Genomic DNA, 26,349 nt, shown 5'->3' with positions numbered 1-26,349 from the left:
AAATGGCAACTCACTCGAGTATTCTTGCCTGAGAAATGCCAGGGGCAGAGGAACCTGGCGGGCTACAGTCCATAAGGTCACATAAGAGTCGGACATGACTTAGCGACTAAATGATAACAACAAAGGATACTTTAGATAATCTCCAAGACCATGTTTGGTACTCAACTTTTATTTTTATAGCTTTTTCTATAAAATCTACCATCCCAAAGCTGAAATGAACTTTCTGCGTTATCACATGGTCTGCCTCCCTACCACCAAGCCAGATTTGCTGCAGACATTTTTACCTCTAAAAGGTAGCTACCAGGCATATCCCTGTGTTCAGGTACATTTAACTTTTGACTATCAAGTAGCACAAATCTTTGCCAAGAGATGGTTGGCCCAGTCTGTGCATAGAAACACCATCTTATTCAACTAGAAACACCATCTTATTCAACTACTGGACCTGGAGAAGTTGAATTCTTGGCAAAAAATTGCCCCTGGAGCTGTCTAAAGTGAAGCAACTAGTATTAGGCCTCCTTTCCCCGATTCATTCATTTTGGTTTGACATCCTTAGGAGAGACCCCACCCAGCGGCTGTTTAGAAAAGTTTAAAGAGGCGATTTCCACCTCTTGAGGGGGTTGAAAGGCACACGGTTCACACCTGGAGCTCTTCCAGACTGTCTGAAATCTATTAGGCAGCCATATGACAGTCATAGGTTACAGATTTTAGGGACTGCTGATAGTGGGGATGGGGATTTGCTTCTTTCTGTTATTTTTTAAAATTTAACTTTTGTTTTATGTATGGAGCTAGTTGATTTGCAATGTTATATTACTTTCAAGTATACAGCAAAGGGATTCAGTTATACGTATACTCTTTCTGTTAGTTTTAGAGTATCTCTGCAGCAATAAAATTTATGACCATGGACATTTTTACTTATTGGATCCAGCTTTCATGCAGCTTTTCCTGTTTTTGTTGGTTTGTTTGTTTGTTTTTTCTAATAGTGGCATTTGTCAGCTTTTTACAGGATTCTGTGTGAACCTTTGGAAAATCTTTCCCAAGTGGAAACTACGCCATTTCATCTAATCTTTGGTAAAATCATTTTAGAAGAGTTGGTCATTCAGCTCTGTGACTTTCCATGGCCATCCTCAGCGGTCACTTTTTGGTGTGTACCATCAGCAGTTTCAGAACACAGGGCATTCTGGAGCAGCTTTGTAGCCACCGTTCTACCCGTCATGGGGAAGAGCTCCTTAAAAGAGCCCACTGCCGAATCTCCCCATCTCCTTCCGAGACAGAGGGAATTTCGCTTATGATCCGTGTGGAGTCTGAGGGAAGAGCAGCCAGTGAGGCTGTTATAGCCCGGGTTGATGCCAGGGTGCAGGATGGTCCGTTAGGGCTCAGGGGAAGAAAAGGTGATCTGTATTTTCCCCTCAGGCTTGTGTACAGTCTTCAAGCTGAAGGTGGGGCGTTTTCTGTTTCTGGGTGTGAGTGCTGAGAGGATGGGCCGTGACCTGCCCCAGCAGGTATCTTCATACAGCCTCTGCCCACCTCCATCTCCACAAAGACCTTGCAGATTGCTTCAAGGCAAAGACTGAGGCCAGGGGTGACAAGCTGCATCAAGGTCTAACCCTCACGCTAATCCCACTCCTGTGTGTGCCCACTCTCACCATCATCACTTTTCTCAGGGGAAGGGTAGTCTTTTTGTTGTTTAGAGTCAAATGTTTTTCTTATGATCTGAATCTTGTCCGTTTCTACCTTCTAACAATATTGTTTTATCAATCATTCTCTCTCTCCTGTATTTTTATGCCTGCATTCTTTAAAAATAAAAAGGAGAGAGCAAAAGCCCAACTTTATACCAACTATCCTACCTCTCTTTCTACTTACGGTCAAGTTCCAAGACTCACCTGTCCTAGCATCTCACCTTGCACTGACCCTTCAATCTTCCATAATGAGGCCGCTGCCTTCGTCTTGCCCTGTAGCTACCCTGAGACAAAGACCCTCTCCTCATCAATCCAGTGTCCCTTTCTGGACTAATTTTCTTGGCTGTTCTATGGCATCTAATCCCTTGACCACTCTCCTCTCCTTGAAACTCTCCTGGCCTCAGTATTACCAGTTTCGCCCATCTCCATCTCTGACTGAAGGTCCAGCCTCAGCTGTGTTCTGTCTGTGCTACCTCTTGAATGGTGATATTTCTCAAGATTCCATCTTTGCTCCTTGTATTTTGTCTTCTTTCTTTCATCTTTTGGCTGTGTGGTACAGCGTGTGGGATCTTAGTTCCCCAACCAGGGATTGAACCCAGGTGCCCTGCATTGGCAGTGTAGAGTCTTAACTACTGGTCCACCAGGGGAGTCTTGCTCCTTGTATTTGCTGAAGTCCATGCTCTCCCCGAATGTGGCCATTCTTATCCTCTGCTTTTACTATTGTTCATATACTGATGACTCCAAAGTCCATCTTCAATTCAGACTTCTGAGCTCCTCATGTTTTTTGGATGTTTCAAAGGCATCTCAAGACTCAAAATACTCAAAGCGTGTTAGCTTCTTTCCTAAGCTGCCTCCTTTTCTTGCATCCCTCACTCAGCCTCTGAAGTCTGATTGCCACCTCTCTTGACTTACTGCTCCCATGAATAATTCACTTAAGGCAGGCACATTTAGACCCTTTGTGGTTTCAGCTCCAGCCCCTTCTCTCTGTTACCAACTTAATACCTCACAGCTTGTTATGAAAATGAAGTGACATACCACATAATTAACATGCCTAGCACCTGATAGAAATCTTAACTGAATTTAAAACCAAGAAAGCAGCCTTTCCAGGTGTTTCTGTTGTTTGGTATACACGGACCACTGGGAGTTTCAGCACTTCCTTTTTTAAGTCATTAAAATCAATGTGGTTCACAGGCTACATGGAAATAGCAAGTCACTAAATATAGTTTGCTGACTTGAAAGATTTAGGTCACTGGGAGGCTCCAGAAATTAGAAGGTTCTGACTTGGAAATCCTCAGGTGACTCCAGGCGTGATTTAAGTTTCCAGTAGAAATAGTTGAAGCAGCAACTTGAAATGTATGATTTTTTTTTTTTAAGAGCTACCACTGATTGAAAATGTCTTCTTTCTATGAAATCTCATTTTTCTGGAACCTGTGCCACATAGACACACACTATAATTCAGGTTCTATTCCCTGTCCTGTAACCTTTTCCTCTCTGTGAGGAAAAGAGCTATTGTCAATTCAAATTTTATTCCACTGAGCAATCAATCACGAAAAAAAAAAAAGCATTGATAAAGAGTTATTCTCTTTGGTATTCTCCAGTGTGTTGCAAATTGTCTGGCCTATCACATATTTATCACACCATGAACTTTGCTGCATTATTTTAATAGAAACCCAACTCTGTTTGCTTAAGGAATATAGTACATTTATTGCCTCATGGAACAGACAGGTTTTTTTTTTTTTTCTCTTCAATCCATTCAGTCTCAACCCTTCCCTATGTCAGCAGTGGTGATTCTGGTCTGGCCAATGCCATGTCCCGATTGGCTTGGAACTAGATGGCAAGATTTTCACCTGGGAAAAAGCCACTATGCCTAGCTAATAGCAGTGGAGCTGGGGCTATGGATGACTTACCCTGAAGTAGACACATTGCCTCCTAAAATGGTGGGCACCTGAATAGAAGCATGTCATTCTTTTTAGAGTGGTAAGATACAGTCAGCCAACAAATGTCCATTACATGAAGCATAGTGATAGAGAGAACTTAAAAAGGAAGTAAAGGAGTTGTAGGGACATTTCTTTGGAAGAAAATGTACACGCAGAGTGGCACTAGAGCTCCTAGAAGAAAAAGAAAGTGGAAGACAAAAGAGACTGAAAGAAGAAAAGCAAAGAAAAATCTAACTGGGAAAGACAGAGTCTGGGTATAAGGGAGAAGAAGCAATTATCCTCGGACATTTATTTCTTAACTGTTTTTAGTGAAGTATTTCCAACTGTTCATGTGCTTTGTTTAACCTCTCCTCTCTTAAGGAAACACTTGAAAAATAAAATTTTGCTTTTCTGTGGCTATGGCCTTTTTTTTTTTTTTTTTCAATTTTAGGGCAACTATTGCTGACTGAATAAGGACTACATGTTTCCTTCTCAGATCACAAATAGGTACCTTAATACTGACTGCATCTGTCTTCTATCTGCTGATTATTTGCCATAGCCACTGTAGGATGACCAGTTAAAGTTCTGGAAGGTTCCCAGAATAAGGAAGTACAGCAACTGGACTTATTCTTTAAGGAATATGCAACGAAGTGTAAAGGAAACTCGGCTCTCTTTTTTAAAGAGAGAATCCTTTGTTACACCAGGTTTCTAGGGCTGGGAGGCACCTTCATCAGGGACAGTTTGAGTGTTACTGAGAAAAAATGAATTAGACTCTGTAGCTGGTGGATGAGGCTGTGAACTATCACAACTACCCAGAGTCTATGGTCCCAAGTGGAGAGACACTAAGCAATGAATAATATATCTTTTAGCATTTACTGTATTACTTAACCAGAGAAGGCAAGTACTGGCACCCTGCTCCAGTACTCTTGCCTGGAAAACCCCATGGGCGGAGGAGCCTGGAAGGCTGCAGTCTATAGGGTCGCTAAGAGTCGGGCACGACTGAGCGACTTCACTTTCACTTTTTACTTTCAGGCATTGGAAAAGGAAATGGCAACCCACTCCAGTGTTCTTGCCTGGAGAATCCCAGGGACGGGGGAGCCTGGTGGGCTGCCGTCTATGAGGTCTCACAGAGTCGGACACGACTGAAGCGACTTAGCAGCAGCAGCAGTGTTACTTAACATTGAGCAGATATTGGTTAAAGTGACCTCTTTGGTTATAAAATTTTAATATCATCTTTGCACGTCAAGCATTTGGTTTTCCGAATTTCTACTTTGGTCCCTCATAAACAAGGAGGAGAGGGAACTTTCAACTTATTCATGATAGTCCATTGCAACTAAAGAGATCCAGGCTTCCAATAACTAGTGGATGAAAGTGAGAGATTTGAGAAGACAATAAATAGATGAGCAGGCTGCTAAGAGAAGTGTGTCTGATTCCTGGCAGCTTTAAATAGCGAACAGGCAACCCAGGCAGGCCTCCTTGGTAAACAGCTGGGGAACCATCTGATGATGTCATTTGAATAACCCTAAATTACTCCTCTGTCCCGAACCTTTCTTCCCTTTTGGCTTTACCAAGATGATAGAAATCTCTGCATTGATCAAGGTTTGGGGTTCAGAGTGAAAGCTTTTATGAAATAAAGATATTATATAGCTCTGTAGTTTATGCTGTGCAGTTTCCATGTTCTTTGTGTAAAGACTCAACTTCACACAAAGGCAATGAAGAGACACTCGGAGCCCAGCAGGCGGTGTGCAACCTTCCTTTACGAAGAAATGTTTCTGTTTTCTTGGATCCCCACTCCGTTTGCAGAGACACCATTTCATGAATCTTGGATGTTCTCCCTCCTTACCTTTTATCTTTTCAATTCATCTCTTCTGTCCCTCTCCATGAACCTGGATCCTTCCCACTTATTCTTTGTGTCCAAGGTCGATTCCCTTTGACAGAGAATTCTGGACCTGTGTTACATAGCACAGCAACTGAAGCCACATACAGCTACTGAACATTTATAATGTGACTAGTGTGACTGAGGAAAGGAATTTTTAATGTAGTTTAATTTTAACTAATTTAGATTTAAAAACTGAAGCTATCAAATAACACTAAACACTGGTTGTTTGGGTAGAACTGCATTTCACTGTAAATTTACACTTTGAAAATTTAGCGTTGAATTGAGATGTGCTAAAAGTGTAAAATACACATTAGAGCTCAAAGATTTAGTATAAAAGAGAATGTAATATGTCGATAGTAATTTTTATATTAGCTAAATATTAAAATAATATTTTTATAACTAAATTATTAAATAATGATAGATTTAAATAATAAATAAATTATTAAAATTAATGTTACCTATTTCTTTTATTTTTTAATGTAAAGAATTTAATTAGAAAATTTATATATGAATCTCATAATTCTATTGAATGGCATTTTCTAGATTCTCATTTTTCAGAAAGGAGCAACAATTGAATACAAACAAGCCACTCTCTTGGTTACATGGATCACCTTTCATAGCATAAATTCAATGCCAAGAGAATTGTCTCCCTTTCCAGGGTGAGGAAAATAAAAAAGGATAGAAAACAAATCTCATCCTGAAGCCACTACCAGTTTCAACACCCAGCACCACTGAGAGTATTAGATTAGCTGCCTTCAGAGGGTGGGTAATGAAGACATGGGCCGAGTGAGTTTTGATGACTGGGTTGGGAGAGAAAGGAGAGGAAGGTGTAGATAAGTAGAATACTCCAGGGCCTGGGACATTTTCAAAATGGCTAGTTGAGTGCTATCTTCAGAGGGAGGCCGTTAGACATGAATATCTTGGGTTTCTGGAGGAGTGAGTCTACTATAAAAAAGAAATAGAAAGCTGAGCAGAAGATGGAAACATTCCAAAATAAGTTTTGGGGTGGACTGTAGGCCAACATTCTTCTTGAAGGCATCCATGGAATTGTGATATTATCCCTTCTGATATCAGATAACATCCTTCTTCCATCCTTCTACTCCTGGTCTTCTATACAACTGGCTTGGAACTCCTTCCACTGATGCTGCAGCTGCTCCAGTGACCTTATCTGGTTCTTGAGACCTACCTCAATGTCCTTTCAAAGACACAGCTAGGGAGGTGGGGAACAAACAATTTTCCATAGCCTTCTAAAGTCCAAAAATATGGAATTTCAGTGGTGGTTATTTATATCTTTTAAGCTCACTGGTATAATTTCAGATATTTATTACATTCATTCCTCTCAGTTTACAGATAAGTGAGTGAGAGAGACAGCGGCAGAGAGCGGCTGAGAGATGATGTGCCAGGATCAGCCACTGGTCAGGATTAACTGAAGCCACTAGAAACAGAACTGAGTCTGTATGTTTGGGTTCCTGAGACGTAGCTGAGGTCTATCACTACCGTATCATTTACACCAGCTTTAACTGATGGTGCCACACTAACGGTAACTTTTACTTATCTTTTGAGTTCTCTGCAGAGCCTAGTAGATCCTGGACTGCTATATGCTTATGGTCTGGTAAAGATTATCATTTATTTAATCCAGTACATTGTGAATTTTCAGTATGTTCTGGTGACAGAATATACTTTGTACAATTTTTAAGGGATAAAAGTGATACCAAAATTTCTAACTGAAGATAAGAAACTCTTCTCAAAGAACATTATTTATCTCTCCTTTTATTTCCTGGCCTGACCAACAGCAATGTTTCATGAATAAAGAAAGGAATTTAGTTACTACCAGCTATCTAAAAATTAAGTTAATAAAATTAAATGTTATTTTAAAATATTTCAGAGTTAGCATCCAAATAAATAGGTTGTCTCGATAATTATAAACCAGTAGTAACTTCAGGAGGCTGAAGGTATAAGCCAAGCCAAGATATGAGAAAAGTCTATAGCTATAGATATTTAGTCTATAGCTACCACTTCATAAAACTATGGGAAATTGTGGCAATTGATATTGTTTCTATAGCGAATGCAATATACAATATCTAGAAAATATTTTATATAGTGAATTTTATATCATTTCATCCATTTTCCCAACAAGAAGAGAGAAATATACCAACTGTGTAGGTGGTATACTTCTTTTTCATTACCATAAGTAAATGAAATAAACAGACTCTCTTAGACTAGACTATATAATATATAGAATTCATGCTTGCTATCTTACAAGGAGTTATTTGTATGTGAAATCTTGTGGACTTGAGATTGAAAATGTGTGATTTACAAGCAAAGAAAAAACAGCTTTAAATCTTAGTGCCCTGCATTTCAAATTTCTGGCTGATTTATAAGCCTTTTAAATCCCATGCTATTAAGAAATTCAAAATTTATATGGCTATATATATTTAACTAATATTAACTCCTCAGCCAGCCAGCCTGTGGCATTTTGCATGCTTTTCTTCATTTTTTCCGTCTGTATTTTTTCTCATCTAGCTTTTTCAGAAATGTTATTCCTATTTCTGTCACACTGTCGCCTTTTAGTCTGTCTTGCAGGAATGTAACATCAGCCGCCAAATGAACCTAGGAAAGAAAAAAAAAAAACAGGCTTATATCATTCAGCTTTTTAAGAAAACTCAAATTTTTCTATTTTTCAGTTTGATATACCCCATAAAGAGCTCACTTTCCTTGTGGAATGATAAAAAAGGGCTTGTTCTGTGGATGAAGAGCCCTTTACTCCATTGATGGTCTGGCTGTGGTCAGCTCTGTGTGTGAGTCTTCAAAGAGAAGGGTGGTCCAGGACAGGCTCAAATCATCCTGGCTGATTCTCAGGCAAGCCCAGAATGTGGGCCCGTTTTTGCTCACAGTATAAGTCTAAACTATAGATCCATCTCAGGAAGAACACAAATTCCCAACTCAGTGATGGCCTTGACCCAACATGCCTTGCCAAACAGAACTTCCAAGGATAAATGGCTTCTTAAACGATTCTTCTCCAGCTGACTTGCTGTAAGTCATTCTCTCATTAGCTCAATAACATAATCATTTGTCCTAACAACATTTAGCAATCACTTACGGCTTTGAGAACTATGAAACAACACCAACTAAATAAATTATAAGTATAAAATTAAACATTGAGATTGTGGACTTGAATATTTGATACCCAGGCCTTCTTTTGCACAATAAAGCATTTCTCATTTCTCAGACATTGAAGTAAACCCTTAGGGCTTACTTCTCTATTCGTTAAAATACACTCAAAAAAGAGCAGCATATTGCTGACGTACCCTCAACAGAGTGCCTTTTCAGTTATTTTAAGTCACAGGAATAAATAAGATAAATAAGCAAAAATACCTAGGAAAAGTAAATAAGTGAAAAAGCCTGGGTCTATCAATTAATATTTATTGAGATCTGACTCATTCCCCTCTCTTACTAAGAATTCCTTGGTCAACCAGCTTGCCTTTGTTAGACCGTAGACTTCGGTGTGCCAAATTATTTGCTATTTGAGTGCAAAAAACATACCTTTGTGATGCCCATCACCCAGTAAAAGGATATACACTGCACTTTGAAATAAAAAGCCTCTTGATGAAAGTGAAAGAGGAAAGTGAAAAAGTTGGCTTAAAGCTCAACATTCAGAAAATGAAGATCATGGCATCCAGTCCCATCACTTCATGGGAAATAGATGGGGAACAGTGGAAACAGTGTCTGACTTTATTTTTGGGGGCTCCAAAATCACTGCAGATGGTGACTGCAGCCATGAAATTAAAAGACGCTTACTCCTTGGAAGGAAAGTTATGACCAACCTAGATATCTGCATATTGAAAAACAGAGACATTACTTTGCCAACAAAGGTCCGTCTAGTCAAGGCTATGGTTTTTCCAGTGGTCATGTATGGATGTTAGAGTTGGACTGTGAAGAAAGCTGAGCGCCGAAGAATTGATGCTTTTGAACTGTGGTGTTGGAGAACACTCTTGAGAGTCCCTTGGACTGCAGGGAGATCCAACCAGTCCATTCTAAAGGAGATCAGTCCTGGGTGTTCTTTGGAAGGACTAATGCTAAAGCTGAAACTCCAATACTTTGGCCACCTCATGTGAAGAGTTGACTCACTGGAAAAGACCATGATGCTGGGAAGGATTGGGGGCAGGAGGAGAAGGGGACAACAGAGGATGAGATGGTTGGATGGCATCACTGACTCAATGGACATGAGTTTGGGTGAACTCCAGGAGTTGGTGATGGACAGGGAGGCCTGGCGTGCTGTGATTCATGGGGTCGCAAAGAGTCGGACATGACTGAGCGACTGAACTGAAACTGAACTTGAAATATGGAAGTTAAATGCACTCTCATTTTTTTCTCATAAGATCTTTCTTGTATTTGTCATAATTTAACTGAAAATCAATTAAAATAATAAGAAGACTACATTGAAATTATTTGGGTATATGGGACCACAAGAGGTCTGATACACATATGTCATTCAGCACATATAATCAATTATCCATGAAAACTGAAGAGACTTCTTTATCCTATTTTGGAGTTGATTTTTTCCTCTATCTATATGCAATTGATGCTGAATTAATTCAACTTCTTTGTCCCTTAATGAAACAGTTTTTGTATGCTTTAGGACATAGTTCTCCTTTTACCTGGAATATTATTTTCCCCTTCCCCCAAGACCTTCATCTAACTGCTTTGTCATCTTTCAGATGTCAGCTCACAGTTTCCCTAGGAAGGCTTCCCTCTCCTCACCCCTGTCCCACCCCAGATCCTCCCATGACCCTGAGTCATTTGGCTCCTATACTGGACAAAAGACTCTCGAAGGGCAACAACTGTTTCTTGTTCTTCTCTGTATGCTCAACGCTGCTTCACAGAGGCTGATCCCTATCTTAGTTAAATCAATGAATGATTAGATTAGATTAGATTTAACTAAGCCTCCAGTGGCCCCCAGGGACCCCACCTCCTATCATTCAAGTAGTTCCCTCCAAAGTCCAGCAGAATTGACAGCACCTGTGGTGATTAGAGCACTACAGGGACCTATGTGACAAGGAACTTCAGGAAGTCTCTGGCCAGCTGTGAGCAAGGCACTGAGGCCAGTGAGTGAGCTTGGAGATAGATTCCCAGCCTTAGTCAAGTCTTCAGAGACTGCAGCTCCAACCAACTGCTTGACTGCCTGTGCACTGCACCGTGAAAGGCTTTGAACCATGGCCACCTAGCAAGGCCGTCCCAGGTTTCCAGTCCTCAGAAACTGTGTGAGACTATAAATGTTTGTTGTTTTAAGCAGCTACCTTTGAGGGTAATTAGTTAGCCAGCACTAGACAATGAATGCTGTGCCATGCTTAGTCGCTCAATCGTGCCCAACTCTTTGCGATCCCATGGACTGTAGCCCGCCAGGTTTCCCTGTCCATGGGATTCTTCAGGCAAGAATACTGGAGTGGGTTGCCATGCCCTCCTCTAGGGGATCTTCCCAATCCAGGGACTGAACCCAGGTTTCCCACATTGCAGGCAGATTCTTTACCATCTGAGCCACCAGAGAACCCCAAGAATAGTACAGCGGGTAGCCTATTCCTTCTCCAAGGGATCTTCCCAATCCAGGAATTGAACCAAGGTCTCCTGCATTGCAGGTGGATTCTTTACCAGCTGACTACCAGGGAAGCCCAGATAATGACTGTACACCTGGCAAAATAAAGTATGTGTCTTACCATTTCCAGGGCCCCTCTGATAATTCCACAGAGTAAGTTGCAGTAGCACAGAGAAGACCGCCCAGTGGGGAGCTCTTCCACAAACTCCACCAGAGGATTCTTGTCTAGAATCAGGGAAAATTCATTTCTGCTTGCGTTGTTACAGGTCACACTTGGTGTAATTCCCAAGTACATCTTGAAAGCAACCTAGCAAACAGGAAAAAAACAATATTACAAAACTTGGCCTGGAATAAATAACTATTAGTGGAGAAGGAAATGGCGATCTACTCCAGTATTCCTGCCTGGGAAATGCCCTGGACAGAGGAGCCTGACAGGCTACAGCCCATGGGGTCACACAAGAGATACCACTTAATGACGAAACAATGACAGCAAAGTGGCTGAATTGCGTTGTTGTACAGGAGAAACCAACACAATATTGTAAAGCAGTTTTCCTCTGAGTAAAGAATAAATAAATAAAAATAAAGAACTGTTAGTAAGACACCCAAGTACCATTCCAGGCACAATTGTTAAGCTTCTGGAGTTCATAGTCAGAAAGCCTGAGTTCACGCTCAGCTTTGAAATGTACTGACCTTACAACTTGTACAATTCTTACACTCTCTTCATGGAATCTCCTAAAGTATTAGTTTTCTGTGGAAACAGTATGGTTTATGAAACACAAAGTTAAGGCAGTATTTTTGGAAAAAAAAATCTTTTTCAAAAAAAATATTCCTAAAAAAAAATATTCCTCAGAAGGGTAAGAAATTAAAATATTACTCAGCAGCAGCATGCTAGCGTAATATTTGTCACATGAGCCCAGCAAAGCCTTCTGAATTAGAAGGGACCCAAGACACATGTGCCACAACAGGAAGGTGACAGAGTCGGGGATGAGGGAGTCGAGGAAGATTAAACCCAAGAGTATGCTTTGGGAAGTGGAGGCAGTCATATCACCAAGAGTAACATCTCTGAGAAGGAGCAAGGGCCAGCGGTGGCAGGCACATAAGTGGGTCATAAAGTAGCCTCTCAAGAAAGTCCGCTGTTTTAAAGAGCTTCAAGAATTTTACAAGGTAGAGATAGAGGAAACCTTGGGGACTATTTCTTTTTACCTCCAGTTTCACAAACGAGTAAACTGGGATCCAGAGAAGTAAAACGACATGGCTAAGATTACACTATAACATAGTTCCTTGGCTTCTAGTCCAAGTGGCTTTCTTGTCACCAAATATACAGACCTGGAAACTGAGGTTTGTTAATGGAAATTTGTCAGCTTTATCGTTGTCTTTCAAGTGATTCCATTAATTTTCATATTAAAAGCAGTGTATTTAATACTAAAAGCAGTGTAGAAGCGAAGTGAAGACAATTTCCTAAATGACACATAATTAGAAGTACTAAAATGTTCATGATTCAGTCATTCATTCAACAGTACACGTTGAGTACTGCCTGTCTAGCCCAGTGCCTGGCACACAGGGGAATTCAACAACTATTTGAAAAACGAATTCTTGAATAGGCATTCATTCTGTGTTTGACATCATCTTTACACCCAGAATACAAAATGTATTAAGATGTAGTTCCTGTTTTAGAAGAGCTTACAGTTTAAAAGGAGCTATAGATAGTAAATAAATAACTGCAATATTACAATAAGCTCCACAAGTACAATGCTGTATATTAGGAAATAACCCTTGAAATATTTACAGAGGAAGAAGCTTCTACGCTGTTTATGAATACTGAGCGAGTGTTTGCCAGGTAGACAAGGTCAGGTGTATGTGTGTGTGTGTGTGTGTGTGTGTGTGCATGGGGGTGGGGGGGATATTCCAGATAGAAGGAACATGTCAAGGGCACAGAATTCCATGATGAGGTTCAGGGAAAGTTTGCATTCATCAACTTGTGGGCAACAGGGAGCCCCAAAGATGTGAGTAGGCTAGGGAGGAACTGGATTTCTATATTAGAGGGATCTCCTTCATGTCAGCATAGAGGACGAATTTAAGGTTGAGAATGGGGGTAGGCATGAAGTCAAAGGCAGAAATACCAATCAAGAGGTTACTATGATAGTCTAGGAAAGAAATGATGAGGACCCTTCTCACTTTATCTTTCACTCAAAACTCAAACTCTCCCTGAACTTTTCCATATAAATTTCAAACAGCCCAAATCCAAAAATTTGATAAAGTCACAGATCAGTTAAAGAGGATGTAAAATGAAGCTTCCAGATCTTAAGTCAAAGTAGCAAAAGTTTTAAGTAACAAGAGAAAAATACCATCATGAAAGTCTAGGCTAGGAGACTTGATTTGGCTCCCAACCAATTGGCTGAAACGCGATTTCTGCTAATGTTTATTCCTTTGGATGGAAAATTCCTAAACTATTATTATCTGTAATAGTCGGAATTTCTTTCTGATTCTCAATCCAAGCCACATGGAAATAACATAAAAGTGGGGGCTGTTCACTGTGAATTTACTCTTATTCCCAGTGTTTTGGCTCTAGTTTCATGGCCTAACATCCACCAGTAGGAGGCATTATCTGAACACTGTTGGGAAATATTCATTCCTAGGGAATGACATTGTTTCCTTATCTGGCTGAATTCAGTCTGAGAAGGAGGACTGTTGTTTCTAATGAAGAAAGAGCTCCACCCTCGGCCACTGCCACAGAGGCTCTGCCAACAAGTAAGAGCAAAGCATTTTCCCTCTGTGTATCTCCAACATGGATGCTCTTCAGGGGTTTCTAAAATTCATCCTCAACCAGAAAACTTTCATTGGCTACAGCTTCATGGCTCTGCTGACCGTGGGAGGTGAGCGTCTCTTTTCACTCGTGGCTTTCAAGTGTCCCTGCGGCACTGAGAATGTGATCTACGGGCTGGCTTTCCTGTTTGCTCCCGCCTGGGTGTTACTGATCCTGGGATTCTTTCTGAATAACAGGTCATGGAGACTCTTCACAGGCTGCTGTGTGAATCCCAGGAAAATCTTCCCCAGGGGCCACAACTGCCGCTTCTTCTCCGTCCTGGGGCAGATCATTCTGAGCTCATTGGTGGCTCCAGTGATGTGGCTGTCTGTGGCTTTGCTCAATGGGACTTTTTACGAATGTGCAATGAGCGGGACCCAAAGTCCAAGACTCCTTGATCTGATTTGCAAAGGCAAGCCTGAAGAGTGCTGGAAAGAACTTTACAAAGTATCTTGCGGAAAAACCAGCATGACCCCCACAGACAACGAAGAACTGAAATTGTCGCTGCAAGCCCAGTCTCAGGTAAGAAGGGACACAAGTGCCTTTCCCCCACACCCCCCTGCCCCCCAGCATGAGCTTGAAGTATTCTCTCTGTACTTCGTTCAGCCAGGGTAGAGCCTGAATCCTGCCAGAACATTCTGAAACTCTGGAAATTGGAATGTGGTGCAGCGTTAAGACAGTCTCAGGAAAAGCTTTTCCGAGGTTGGATGGCTAATAAAATTGCTGATTGGATTGTCTTTTCCACTTTCGAAAAGAAAATCTCCTCTTGAGTTAGACATCTGTAAACACTTAAGTACTTTAAAACAATCTCTCTGGGTTGACTTTGTAAATGATGCATGACACTAACTCATTATAAAGTGTTAATGGCAGAGCTGTAATTAGAAATTACTGCCTTCTATTAATTATTTTCAAACTGGTTTTTCAGAGAAACACACACATACATGCATAGCATACATCCATTAAAATACAGCTAAATCAAGTGAGCTAATACTTTTCAAAGTTGCACATCATATAATTAGTGTAGAGATTCCCTTGCATGATTTCTGGCAACTGCTATCTCTATGTGTAAATATTGTTAACGTGGAAAAGAATTTCCTGTATAAAATGGGATGTTGGCAGACTTTAAATAGCCTTCAGTGAAACAGAACCATATTCTCCAGGGAGTTTTCCTCCTATGTTCTGTGTTCTATAGCTAAAAAGTTCTTCTTACGTTACTTTCGGAGCTCAAGATTTGGGGCATTGTTTTATTTAACAGAAGGAAATTGTAGCTTTACCTAACTGATACAAGGAAGTAGCTTGTCATTCTTTCAGAGACATGAGCACAAATCCAGATGTGAGCCTGGCCCTGGCCTCAGGAAAAGACTGAATTCCTACTTGTGAGGAGCAGGAATGATATTTCACAAATCAAAACAAGCAATAGGAGTAGATAAACAGGTCCACAGTCTGTCAGGAAGGCTATTTGTTTAAGAATAAATGCGCTGAAAATACTGAGACTTTACTCTTTTTTTTTTTCAATACAGACTGGTCTTTTCAACAACACATCAAATCAAAAATTGTTTCCAAACTGGTTGGCAATATATTCAGACTCTCTTTATAAACTAATAAGCCTATAAATGCTCCCCCATAAAACCCTTTGTTTAATGCATAAAGCACATTTTAGACAAAAACATGCCAGGCTGCCAAACATCTTCCTTCTTTTGCTGAAGGAAGGTCTTAATTACAAATGTGATGATGCAGTGAGTGATTTATGATTTGTGTCCTGGGGTACCAGGCTCCATTCAGGTAGCAGCGGATCCAAACACCACTGGGTGAGCTTTTCCTTCTCTAAATACAGGCATAAGGAAATCATGCCTGTCCTTGCCACAGCTGAGCCTGGGCACACTGACCTGTTTGTTTTTCAGAGGAATGAGAAGGACCTGGGGCTGATTCCTTAGGGGATGATGCATAAGAGATGTGGACAAAGGGAGCTGTATCATAGCAGGTGCTGACCGCAGTGCTTCCGATAGGCAGGGGCAGCAAACAGTCTGGACCCACAGCTGGGTATGTGGGTAGGGGTGGAAAAAGTGCCACGTCCATGGGTGGGGCAGAGGAACGAAATCCAGCTGGGTGGCTTTCTGTCCTTTGGGTAGGTAGAGTAGTGGCAAGAACTCCATCTTGGAGTTGCCTAGTCTTGGGTTTGATCCTGATTCTACTGCTCACCAGCTATGTGACCCAGAGCTACTGTTTGACCCCTGAGAGCCCCAGTGTCCTCATAGTTGGGGGTAATAACACCTACCCTTGGAAGTACAGAGATGATGGACATAAATGGGCATAAAACTGCTGGCACACAGTAAGTATTTTAAACTGATGAGAAAAATGCCAAGGTTTGAGGGAGAAGACACATGCAGAATGGTGTATTATTGAGGGCTGGGGTGGGACCATCCATCATGTCTAGTTAGATCCTGGGTACCATGAATTAGTGAAGAACAAGAGGGCTCAGTGCTCAGCACTCACGTGAAAGCAAGTTGATGCTAAGGCCACGCAATGAGGGGAGGAGGGCCTGAAGCTGATCAAACAGTGAATAACTCAGCAGAATTGGTTTAGATACTGAAGTGAGATGGCCTGCAGGAGGATGGGCTGTGTGGAAAAAGATAGAGGTTAGAGAAAAGAGGAAGATCTGATGTAGCCAACCACAAGTGATTAAAGTAAATATAAGTAAAGTAAATATAAATCATGTCAGAGAGATACTCTATGTTCAGTAATGCCTTTACATAGACATGGATATGATTGAAAAATAATAGCCCATGCTAATAGCTGATACTTACTGAGTCACGTGGATTTCTACATCACCTCATTTTAATCCTCTAAATTACATTCTGAGGAGGGTAACCCCTACTTTACAGCTGAGGAATCAGAGGCACAGAGAATATCTGTAAAAAAGTGAAAGCTGAGATTTAAACCCAACCAGTGCCAACCCAGAGCAGGCACTCATGTAGGGTCTGAGATCCTGCACAGTGACCTCTGTAGTCTGAATCAGAGTTTGGCAACCATTGGTTTCCAAATAAACATTGGAGCTTATTTGTTGTTCTATTATGGTCAGCATGGGTTCATTTGCAGATTGTTATTTTTATGTTCAAATAGGCCCATCTGCTGAGAAATACTAAGGGCCATTTAACTAAAATATTAAGAGAAACTTGGAAAGAGCTTTGTTAGTTGTTCACATATGAAATTAACTCCAATTACGAAAAATATTGGGTTGGCCAAAAAATTCATTCTGTTTTTTTTTTTTACATCATATCCTTTCAATGTGTTATTTTTGAGAACTGATGTCCAAACGTTCTTTTTTTTTTTCCCCTTGGCTTTTACGCGAGCTTCCAATTCTTATAGCTTCAGTTTCCTTATTGTGTTACATTTGTCTTGCTTTACAGTGAGATGGGATAGGGTAATGAGTGAAGCTACCTCTCTCAGGAAGGGCCTGCGGTTCTCTGTAAACAATGTAACGTGGGAAAAATCAGTCACTGGTCGTGAATATCCACGTATCAATGCCTGAAGATACTCCACTAAGGAACTGGTAATATGCTCACACACAGAATTCTTTCCTTTAAAGCTAGTACTATATGAGGGCTTGGTTCTTCCAGTTCTTGGATAATCTATATTTTTGCTCATTTCCATTTGCCTGCCTTCTGGGTATTTCTTTGCATACCAGCAATAGTGGGTAGGATGGAGAACAGAGGTTAGGTAAACCTTAACTTTGTAGAAAAACAAAAAACAAAAAACAAAACTTGTTAATTAAGATGAAAGATATCAACTGAGGTCTGCTATTAAATTAGCCATATACTTCCCAATAACACTACCCCGTCTCCTTGAGAAGTAGCTTTGCTTTTGGTATGCTCAATATTTCTTTCTTTCTAAGATTCTAGGATGGTTCCTGATTTGTTCCGCATCTTTCTTTTCTCTGCTCACCACGTGTTATGCTCGCTGCCGATCTAAAGTTAGTTACCTTCAGCTGAGTTTTTGGAAGACGTATGCACAGAAGGAGAAGGAGCAGTTGGAAAACACATTCGTGGACTACGCCAAAAAGCTGAGTGACAGAAACCTGAAATGCTTCTTGGAAAACAAGAGGCCAGATGTCTTCCCCATGCCCACCTTTGCAGCCTGGGAGGCTGCTTCGGAGCTCCATTCCTTCCACCAAAATCGGCAACACTACAGCACCCTCCACAGGGTGGTAGAGGAGGGTCTAGACCTTCGTCCGGAGGATGAGGAGACCACAATGATGCTTATGGGTACCGCCCAAAACGTGCAGCTCACCCACCATCACTGACTCACGGGGTCCAGACATCTTCCTCCTGCATCAACAGCTACCAGAGTATCTCTGTGTTTTCTTCCATTTAATATTTCTTAATCAGACAATAACACAAAGGGAAGCAGCTTTTTAGACATGACAAAGGTTTCACATGCTCAAACTGATGCTGAGTGACTGGCCAAAGATGGTGACAGTGGTGCCCTTGTATTGGTTGGGGGTTGGGAGTCGGGCTCAAGGGGCTTCAGGTTCTAAGATTTGATGACTGACAGTGAGACTCATGCAAGAAGTTCTGCCACTCTGTGTAAATACAGTCACAGAATCCAGGGGGAGCAGTGGTGACTTGTGAGTGAGCCTGGTCCCCTTAACAGACTTCTGTTATTAACAGACTTCCCACTTCCACACAGTGGGATCTGCGGTGTAGTTGGTAGAAATCCTCGTAGTAAATCTATCTTACTACCTTCCAAGGATGTAATGAAATGCTACCATTTAAAATTCATTTCCTTGGAATCTGAAGACATCAGTTCTAAAAAATAACATGTTGAAAGGATATGATGCCAAAAATCAGAGCTTTTCTCATGTTTCCACTATGCATTGAAAATAGACCCCTGGAGTCAGAGCTGTATTATGACTCTTGTGGGTTCTAGGCACTTTTGCCTTCATGGGCTTATTTCTACATTAAAAAATACACATGTACACATACATACAAGCACACACACACCTATTCTTATGACTATTTATATAAAGGCATATATTAATGTTGTATACGGCTTCCCAGATGGCTCAGTGGCAAAGAATCTGTCTGCAATGCGGGAGGCCCAGGTTCAATCCCTAGGTCAGGAATATCCCCTGGAGAAGGAAATGGCAACCCACTCCAGGATTCTTGCTTGGGAGATCCCATGGACAGAGGAGCCTGGCAGGCTACAGTCCATAGGGTCACAAAAGAGTTGGACACGACTAAACAGCAACAACAGTATTAATATTATACGTTAGAACTTTTTTTCAACCTTGAAGTTCATTTATTACCTTGTGACTTTATAAGAAACTAAAAACACTTTAGTGGGCTCCTACAGAATGCAAATTTTGTATTCTATTATATAATATATCCACATTAGTTTAAATATATAGATACATTATTTCCCTCTAAATCTATGAATGGAATCAATATTTAAGAAAGAGGTACCATGCTTTATGCTGTGGCTCACAGCTTATACCATGGAGGGTCCTTGCCTCCTCATTGGAGAATCCTGGGGCTGAATTCCTTATTATCATGTGGCATTATCCCAAACTGGGGAAAGGATCCTATAGGTATAAGACCTGACACATATCCTTGGGAACTTGGAGGTGCAGAGTCAGGTTGTGTGTGTGTGTGTGTGTGTGTGTGTGTGTGTGTGTATGTGTAGGTGGGAGAGTGGGAGGCGGGGGCTGTGGGGTTGCAATATTGTTTGGGTTTTAAACATGGTGTGTGACAAATGTGTAACAATTGGTTCTTGGAAAAAGTGGTTATTTGAAGTGTTTGCCCATTTCTATATTGTAATTTCAAGTTACCCAGGTGATGTCACTGAAATCAGAGTTAGGAAGAGACAATATGAGCCAGAACTTTCTAAGAAGATTTTGTGGTGCATTTACTTTCCTTCTAGCCAAACTGTCTCTGGTACCACTTTGGTGGATCTGAGTTTCACTGCAATAAAACCTAACCATGGTAGATTAAACATGGCTTAATGGCACCAATTGAGAGAGAGAGTCTTTTCCTCTTTTCCTTGAGTCTGACCTTAACGAACCAACAATATGTAGCAGAGGTGAAGCCAGGTTGCAGAACTATTCCAGCTTATGCCTTGGTCTCTGGCAGTGATTACTCTGGTAAAAACCAGCCACCATGTAAGAAATGCAATTACCTTAATGAAGAGTCCCAAGCCCTGAAGAAGGCTAAAGTAGCCAAGTGGAGAGAGACCGAGACAAAGAGAGATCATAGCTGGCCAGCTCCAACTGTTTGAGTCCGTCTAGGTTAGTTACCAGGCATATGAGTAAAGAAGTCATTTGGACATTCCAGCTTCAGCAGACAAGACATGGAGAAGAACCAGAGGATCCAGCAAACATCCAGGAAAAAGATCCTAGATCTATGGTCTGAGTGAAGTCATACCAGCCATGCAGACTTCTCAGCCACACCATCTGCTGCAAATATTATAAAAGGGTCCCCACTGTGTCCTGTCCAAATCCCCTGAGCTTAAATAAATGTTGGTTGTTTGAAGCCAATCAAATTATGGGCATTATGAAGATATCCTGAACACTAATATGTGAAAATCAGAATTTGTTAAATGAGAGATTAGAGGCACATTGAATTTATATATAGATTATGCAAATATCTCCTTATGCATAGATTTTTATAATAACATTTATCTCTTGATTTCAGTAAGTAGTGAATGAGCTGTGGAATGATTTGATAGATGCTGAATAGTTACTTCTCCAAACTGGCTCCACCAAAGCCTGAGATTCATTTTTAATGATTTTTTGTTAAATTTGGTTTGAGAGGAACACACTGCTATGAGTTAATTTGGTTTAAAATAAACATATTACTGAGAAAGTGACATATTTTTAGCATTAATACCCAGAAAAAGATGACAGTGGAAAGCACAGGACAGGCCGGCCTTGAGTAAGTTAGAAACAGATTGGTCTTCTAGCTTTGCTCCTCAAAGTGTTACATTCAAACCAAAGCATCAGCATCATGAGGGAGCCTGTTAGAAATGCAGAATCAGACTCCATCCCAGACCTGTTGAATCAAGCTTTCCATTAAACGAGATCTTGAGTGATTCTATGCAACTTAAACTTTAGAAGTGCTGGTTCTCAAACTTTAATGTGTGCCAAAAATCATCTGGATGGCTTGTTAAAATGTAGATTGCTGAGCCCAAGTGTCTGATTTGGCAGGTTGGGGGTAAGAATTTGCGTTTCTAACAACTCCTCAGGTGATGCTGCTGCTGCTGGTCTAGGGGCCACATCTTGAGAGCAACAGCTGTAAAGCACAAAGCAGTCTACACTGGGGAAGGCGAGACAGAAGTCACTCAGAATCCTGGGCCTCACCCCAGATCTACAGAATGAGACTTTGTGCTATTATCAACCTGTCTGAGAACATGGGGTGACTTTCCATGTATTTTCTATTTATTCAAGGCTACCTTTCATCACTTAGGGATAGTTTTAAAGTTTTCCTCACCTACGTTTTGCAAATATTGTACCTCTTCATTCTTCTTTGCCACTAGTCTAATGTTTTCTTTTTTCCATGGTATTTTCTAAGTGCTAGTTATTTGAGTACATGAAAAAGCTATTCCTTAATGAATATATAAAGAAAGATAAGCGCAGAAGAATTGATTCTTTTGAACTGTGGTGTTGGAGAAGACTCTTGAGAGTCCCTTGGACAGCAAGGAGATTCAACCAGTCCATCCTAGAGGAAATCAGTCCTGAATATTCATTGGAAGGGCTGATGCTGAAGCTGAAACTCCAAGACTTTGGCCATATGATGCAAACAACTGACTCATTTGAAAAGACCCCGATGCTGGGAATGATTGAAGGCAGGAGGAGAAGGGGACAACACGGGATGAGTTGGTTAGAAGGCAACCAACATGCTATTCAGTTCAGTTAAGTTCAGTTCAGTCACTCAGTTGTGTCCGACTTTGCGACCCCATGAATCGCAGCATGCCAGGCCTCCCTGTCCAACACCAACTCCTGGAGTTCACTCAGACTCATGTCCATTGAGTTAGTGATGCCATCCAGCCATCTCATCCTCTGTCGTCCCCTTCTCCTCCTGCCCCCAATCCCTCCCAGCATCAGAGTCTTTTCCAAGGAGTCAACTCTTAGCATGAGGTGGCCAAAGTACTGGAGTTTCAGCTTCAGCATCATTCCCTCCAAAGAAATCCCAGGGCTGATCTCCTTCAGAATGGACTGGTTGCATCTCCTTGCAGCCCAAGGGGCTCTCAGGAGTCTTCTCCAACACCACAGTTCAAAAGCATCGATTCTTTGGTGCTCAGCTTTCTTCACAGTCCAACTCTCACATCCATACATGACCACTGGAAAAACCATAGTCTTGACTAGACGGACCTTTGTTGGCAACGTAATGTCTCTGCTTTTGAATATGCTATCTAGGTTGGTCATAACTTTCCTTCCAAGGAGTAAGCGTCTTTTAATTTCATGGCTGCAGTCACCATCTGCGGTGATTTTGGAGCCCCCAAAAATAAAGTCTGACACTGTTTCTCCATCTATTTCCCACGAAGTGGTGGGACCAGATTAGGAGGCACATAATATGTGGTAATTCAAGGAATTGTTCATTTTTATGTGCATGATAATAGCATGTTGGTTTGTTCTCCTTTGTTCACTCATGCAACCAGAATAAAGTCAGTAGTTGACTTTTTGACATTTGCAGCCCCTTACCTATGACCTAAAGAGCAAGGAGCATTGGATCTGTACATGCTCCTTTTATGTGGCAGCTGCAAGGATGACTATTCTCATTGGTGTGGTTTCAGCCTTGATTGTTATCATGTATTCAACCAATCTCTTCCTTCCCCAAAGTTCCCAGGGGAGCCTAGATTGCCCTCGGGAGCTGACACAAGGAAGGATCTGGCTCCAGTTTTAATTGTTTAATGCAGTGGCTTCTGACTAAAACTTAATGAAGCCCTAAATGAGTACTGGGACATAATGAGGTTTTAGGAGAGGTAAGGAGTCAAGCTGAGCTACTGAGGCTGAACTTGAACATGGAGGGTAGCCCCAGAAGGAGGCCTGTGTTACTTGCAGGCAAGGCACGTGCCAGTGCCTTTGTACTTACACCTACTGGAGTAGGGTTTTGGTCAAGAGCATTAGGTTAGTTTAATTCATTTTGGAGGTTGGAAGATTCTTCTTACAAATATAAAATGTCATATTTGATCCTGGAAGAAAACTGCTTTTAGGTTGCTTCAAATAATATTTTCAAAGTTCAGTTGTTTGTTAAAATCGAGTTGTGCAGAAAGAATATTTGCCTAGCCAAATAAAAGAATATTTGTAAGAGAGATTATATTCTAAATTTTGCTACTCCACTAAAGAGGAAAGGGAGAATTAAAATTTGTTAACAAACTATTATGTGTTGGATGTTTTACATATAATTTGTATTTAAAATTTCAAAAGCATACTGGGAAAGATGATTGTTTCCACCTTTATGAATAATATTAAATTTCAAAAAGGTTATGTTTAAGCCACAGGTAAGAGATGGAGCTTAAGTGTGGACCTGAATTGGACCTGAATTAGTGTAATTCAACTTCTGTCACATAAATACTGCTTCATGGTAGTGTATTCTCAAGTGTTCATTTAATCTTTTAAAGTGAATTTCCTCACTTGTAATTTCTGAGTGTTGGATTAGTACATCAGAGTTGTTTTCAACTCTGTTGTCCTGAGTCTTAAGGCAGTAGTCCATAAATTGCTAGTCCGTTGTCTTCTGCGTGTACTCTTGGGGATTGATGTCTGTCTCCAAGTTGCTTGGTCTCTATTTGGGCCCTTGGCCTCTTTCCCTTTCTGTACAGTGTTTTCACTTGGGTTTCTAGACATTTGAGATAGTTATGCTTGAACTATGCTTCTCGTTCACTGTATTGATGAGGTGAACCAGAAGCACAGTTAGAACGTAGCATCACTATCATATTTTATTTCCTCAGATAAAAATTACAATTGATAAAGAAGAAATTTTCAGCAATGGAAAGTTCATAAAAGATTTAGAAGAGTACCCAAACTTTAATATTTTATCTCTGAGAGCACATCTTTCTGTCTGTCTGTATGACCAGCTGTCTTTTCACAGTTTCAAATTTCCTGACCCTACAGCCACACCAGTGCCAGAAAAAAAAAAATCTTTAAAACATTTTAAATTGTAATGGCTGAGATTAAATTGGGGAAAATGAATTGATTTACTTAATCACATTCTCTAGATTGTTTCAAGGAAGAGGATAAAGTAAGAAAAGTTATTAATTCAGGTGATGTTGAATAATTTTGCTTTAGAAAATACCTCAAAATATACACATCCTTTGGCCGAGTACACAACCTATAAAATGGTTACTAGTTGCATGGTGGTAGTGGTTTAGTCACTAAGTCATGTCTGACTCTGCAACCCCATGGACTGTATTCTTCCAGGCAAGAATACTAGAGTGGGTTGCCATTTTCGTCTCCACTAGTTGCGTGGTAACAACATTTTATTCTTAGATTTTTAACATAAAAGGATGTGCTTCTGCAATAATAATAATTGCTGATGGTATCAACAGATCGGGAAGATTTCTCCCAGGTGTTTTGTTGGTGTTTGTGCCAAGAGACGAAACATGAGAGATAGTAATCAGGGTTTTTAAAAGGCTTGCTTCCTTAAACTGTTGGCTAACTATGAGTGAGTTTCTGCTGCTGCTGCTAAGTTGCTTCAGTCGTGTCTGACTCTGTGCGACCCCATAGACAGCAGCCCACCAGGCTCCCCCGTCCCTGGGATTCTCCAGGCGAGAACACTGGAGTGGGTTGCCATTTCCTTCTCTAATGCAGGAAAGTAAAAAGTGAAAGTGAAGTCGCTCAGTCGTGTCCGACCCTCAGCGACCCCATGGACTGCAGCCTTCCAGGCTCCTCTGTCCATGGGATTTTCCAGGCAAGAGTACTGGAGTGAGGTGCCATTGCCTTCTCCAATGAGTGAGTTTCACCTGATACTAAAAAGGAAGTAAAGCAGTTCAAGAAATACGTAGTTGCAAACATACAGTTAGAAACTGGTGTTTGATCAATTTCATCTTCTTTGGAGTGAAGGTCCTGAAAGAAGCAGTTTCTTTCCCTACCTCCTCCTCGATGGGATAAACTAGTTATCCCAACACTGGCGGGCATTGTTTCTATCAAGACTCTCCTTGGTTACATCCCTCTAATGTTTTCCACTTTTTTCCCAATTACATTTTATTTTATTTGAAGCACTTAAAGGAGATAAAAGGGAGTGGTAACTCTGGAAGCATCTGAACTGAGAGAAGAAGTAGCAGTCCCCACATGCCACCCCACCTCTGCAGTGATCACCCTGGTGCATCAAGAAAACCGTGCTCTAAAGCAGTGTGTGCCATTAAAGATCACATGCGTGTGTGCGTGCATGCTAAGTCACTTCAGTCACATCTGACTCTTTGAGACCCTGTGGCCCATAGTCCACCAGGCTCCTCTGTCCATGGGATTCTCCAGGCAAGACTACTGGAGGGGTTGCCATGCCCCTTTCCAGGGGCTCTTGACCCAGGGATCAAACTGCATTGGGAGACAGGTTCTACAGGCACCATTAGCGCTGCCTGGGAAGCCCTAAGATTACATAGGGAGCATTTTAAAATTTCTGATGCCTGGGCCTTATTCCCAGAGACTATCATTTAATTGGTCAAAATTAGGGCCTGGGCATCAGAATTTGGAGTTGGGAGAAGCTGATGATTCTATGAAATAGTCAGGGTCGATAACCATTACTCTGGCGCAGCACTGAGAGGTCAGGGCAAATCCAGACAGAATCTTACTTCTGACACAAACTACAAGACACAGCAAGCAGGGCTTGCCTGCCCACGTGTCTCCGAATCTCCAGGCTCAGGTAGAGCTTGCTTGAGCTTTTGGGGTTTTGTTTCCCAGTGTTTCCTCAACTGTTTTCACCCCCTACTCAGGAATTTCATGATAAATTTACATTAATGAAATGCTCCCAATGCTATTGCTGTTTTCAACCCAAACACTTAAGTTTGTTTCATAAGTCAGTCTCTTTCATGAGTTTCTTCCAAATAAGTTAAGCCACAGGAATAAGACCAAGAGTCTCCAATGGAAACTTAAGGACAGTCTGGATTTCATGTGCTGAGATACCTGAAAGATTGAACACTTCCTTCTGGAACATCTTTGGTAATAGTGCTAAGGAGACAAGATGCCTGGAAAGAGCCAGTTTGCCTGTAAGATTTGACCATGAACAGAAGTAGAAGATAGACATTCACAAGTAAGGGGAGGTAACTTGCAGAATTTACTGAGAGTTGAGCCTTAAGAGATACTTCTCTGTGTCTAAAAGAAAAATAACGTTATACAAATGTAGTCTATAAAAAGTTAAAGGGTAATTTTCTTGCAGGTGCCTTGGCTTCATACTGAGAATCTGCCAAAGCAATTGATGCAGTCCTCTGGGTTAGACACCCTCAGCCTGCAGAATCCACCGAACTTGTGGTTATGCACGCAAGCTTGTTCACAAAGGAAA

General features: G+C 41.1%; 2 protein-coding genes across 3 annotated transcripts in view; one reads left to right on the top strand and one right to left on the bottom strand.

Annotated features, from left to right (window-relative positions):
* Positions 1-7,961: 7,961 nt before the first annotated feature.
* The window catches only part of TRAPPC3L (trafficking protein particle complex subunit 3L), a 38,631-nt gene continuing 20,243 nt past the window's right edge, over positions 7,962-26,349 (bottom strand). Inside the window, exons 4-5 of the mRNA NM_001205437.1 lie at positions 11,183-11,368; positions 7,962-8,081 (exon numbers count right to left, since the gene is read on the bottom strand). Of these exons, the coding sequence (NP_001192366.1) occupies positions 7,962-8,081; positions 11,183-11,368 (306 nt within the window). The remainder of the gene's footprint in view (positions 8,082-11,182; positions 11,369-26,349) is intronic.
* Positions 13,681-19,880, top strand: CALHM5 (calcium homeostasis modulator family member 5). Of its 2 annotated transcripts, XM_024996961.2 has the most exons (3): positions 13,681-13,934; positions 14,062-14,386; positions 17,757-19,880. In XM_024996961.2, exons 1-3 carry the CDS (start codon positions 13,759-13,761, stop codon positions 18,162-18,164), a joined length of 909 nt encoding a protein of 302 aa, XP_024852729.1. In that variant the 5' UTR covers positions 13,681-13,758; the 3' UTR covers positions 18,165-19,880. The 2 variants fall into 2 exon arrangements, with proteins under 2 accessions (XP_024852729.1, XP_005210817.1); XM_005210760.5 differs by having other exon boundaries at positions 13,785-14,386.

This window comes from Bos taurus, chromosome 9 (assembly GCF_002263795.3).
Source record: "Bos taurus isolate L1 Dominette 01449 registration number 42190680 breed Hereford chromosome 9, ARS-UCD2.0, whole genome shotgun sequence".
Classification (NCBI taxonomy): Eukaryota; Metazoa; Chordata; class Mammalia; order Artiodactyla; family Bovidae; genus Bos; species Bos taurus.
The sequence above is the reverse complement of the archived record's forward strand: the minus strand, read 5'-3'. Positions and strand labels throughout refer to the sequence as shown.

Coding starts and splice junctions, on each gene's coding strand:
- CALHM5 (XM_005210760.5), top strand. CDS start 13,847: ATGGATGCTCTTCAGGGGTTTCTAAAATTCATCCTCAACCAGAAAACT. Junction 14,387..17,756: donor CGCTGCAAGCCCAGTCTCAG/GTAAGAAGGGAC, acceptor TTTCTTTCTAAG/ATTCTAGGATGGTTCCTGAT.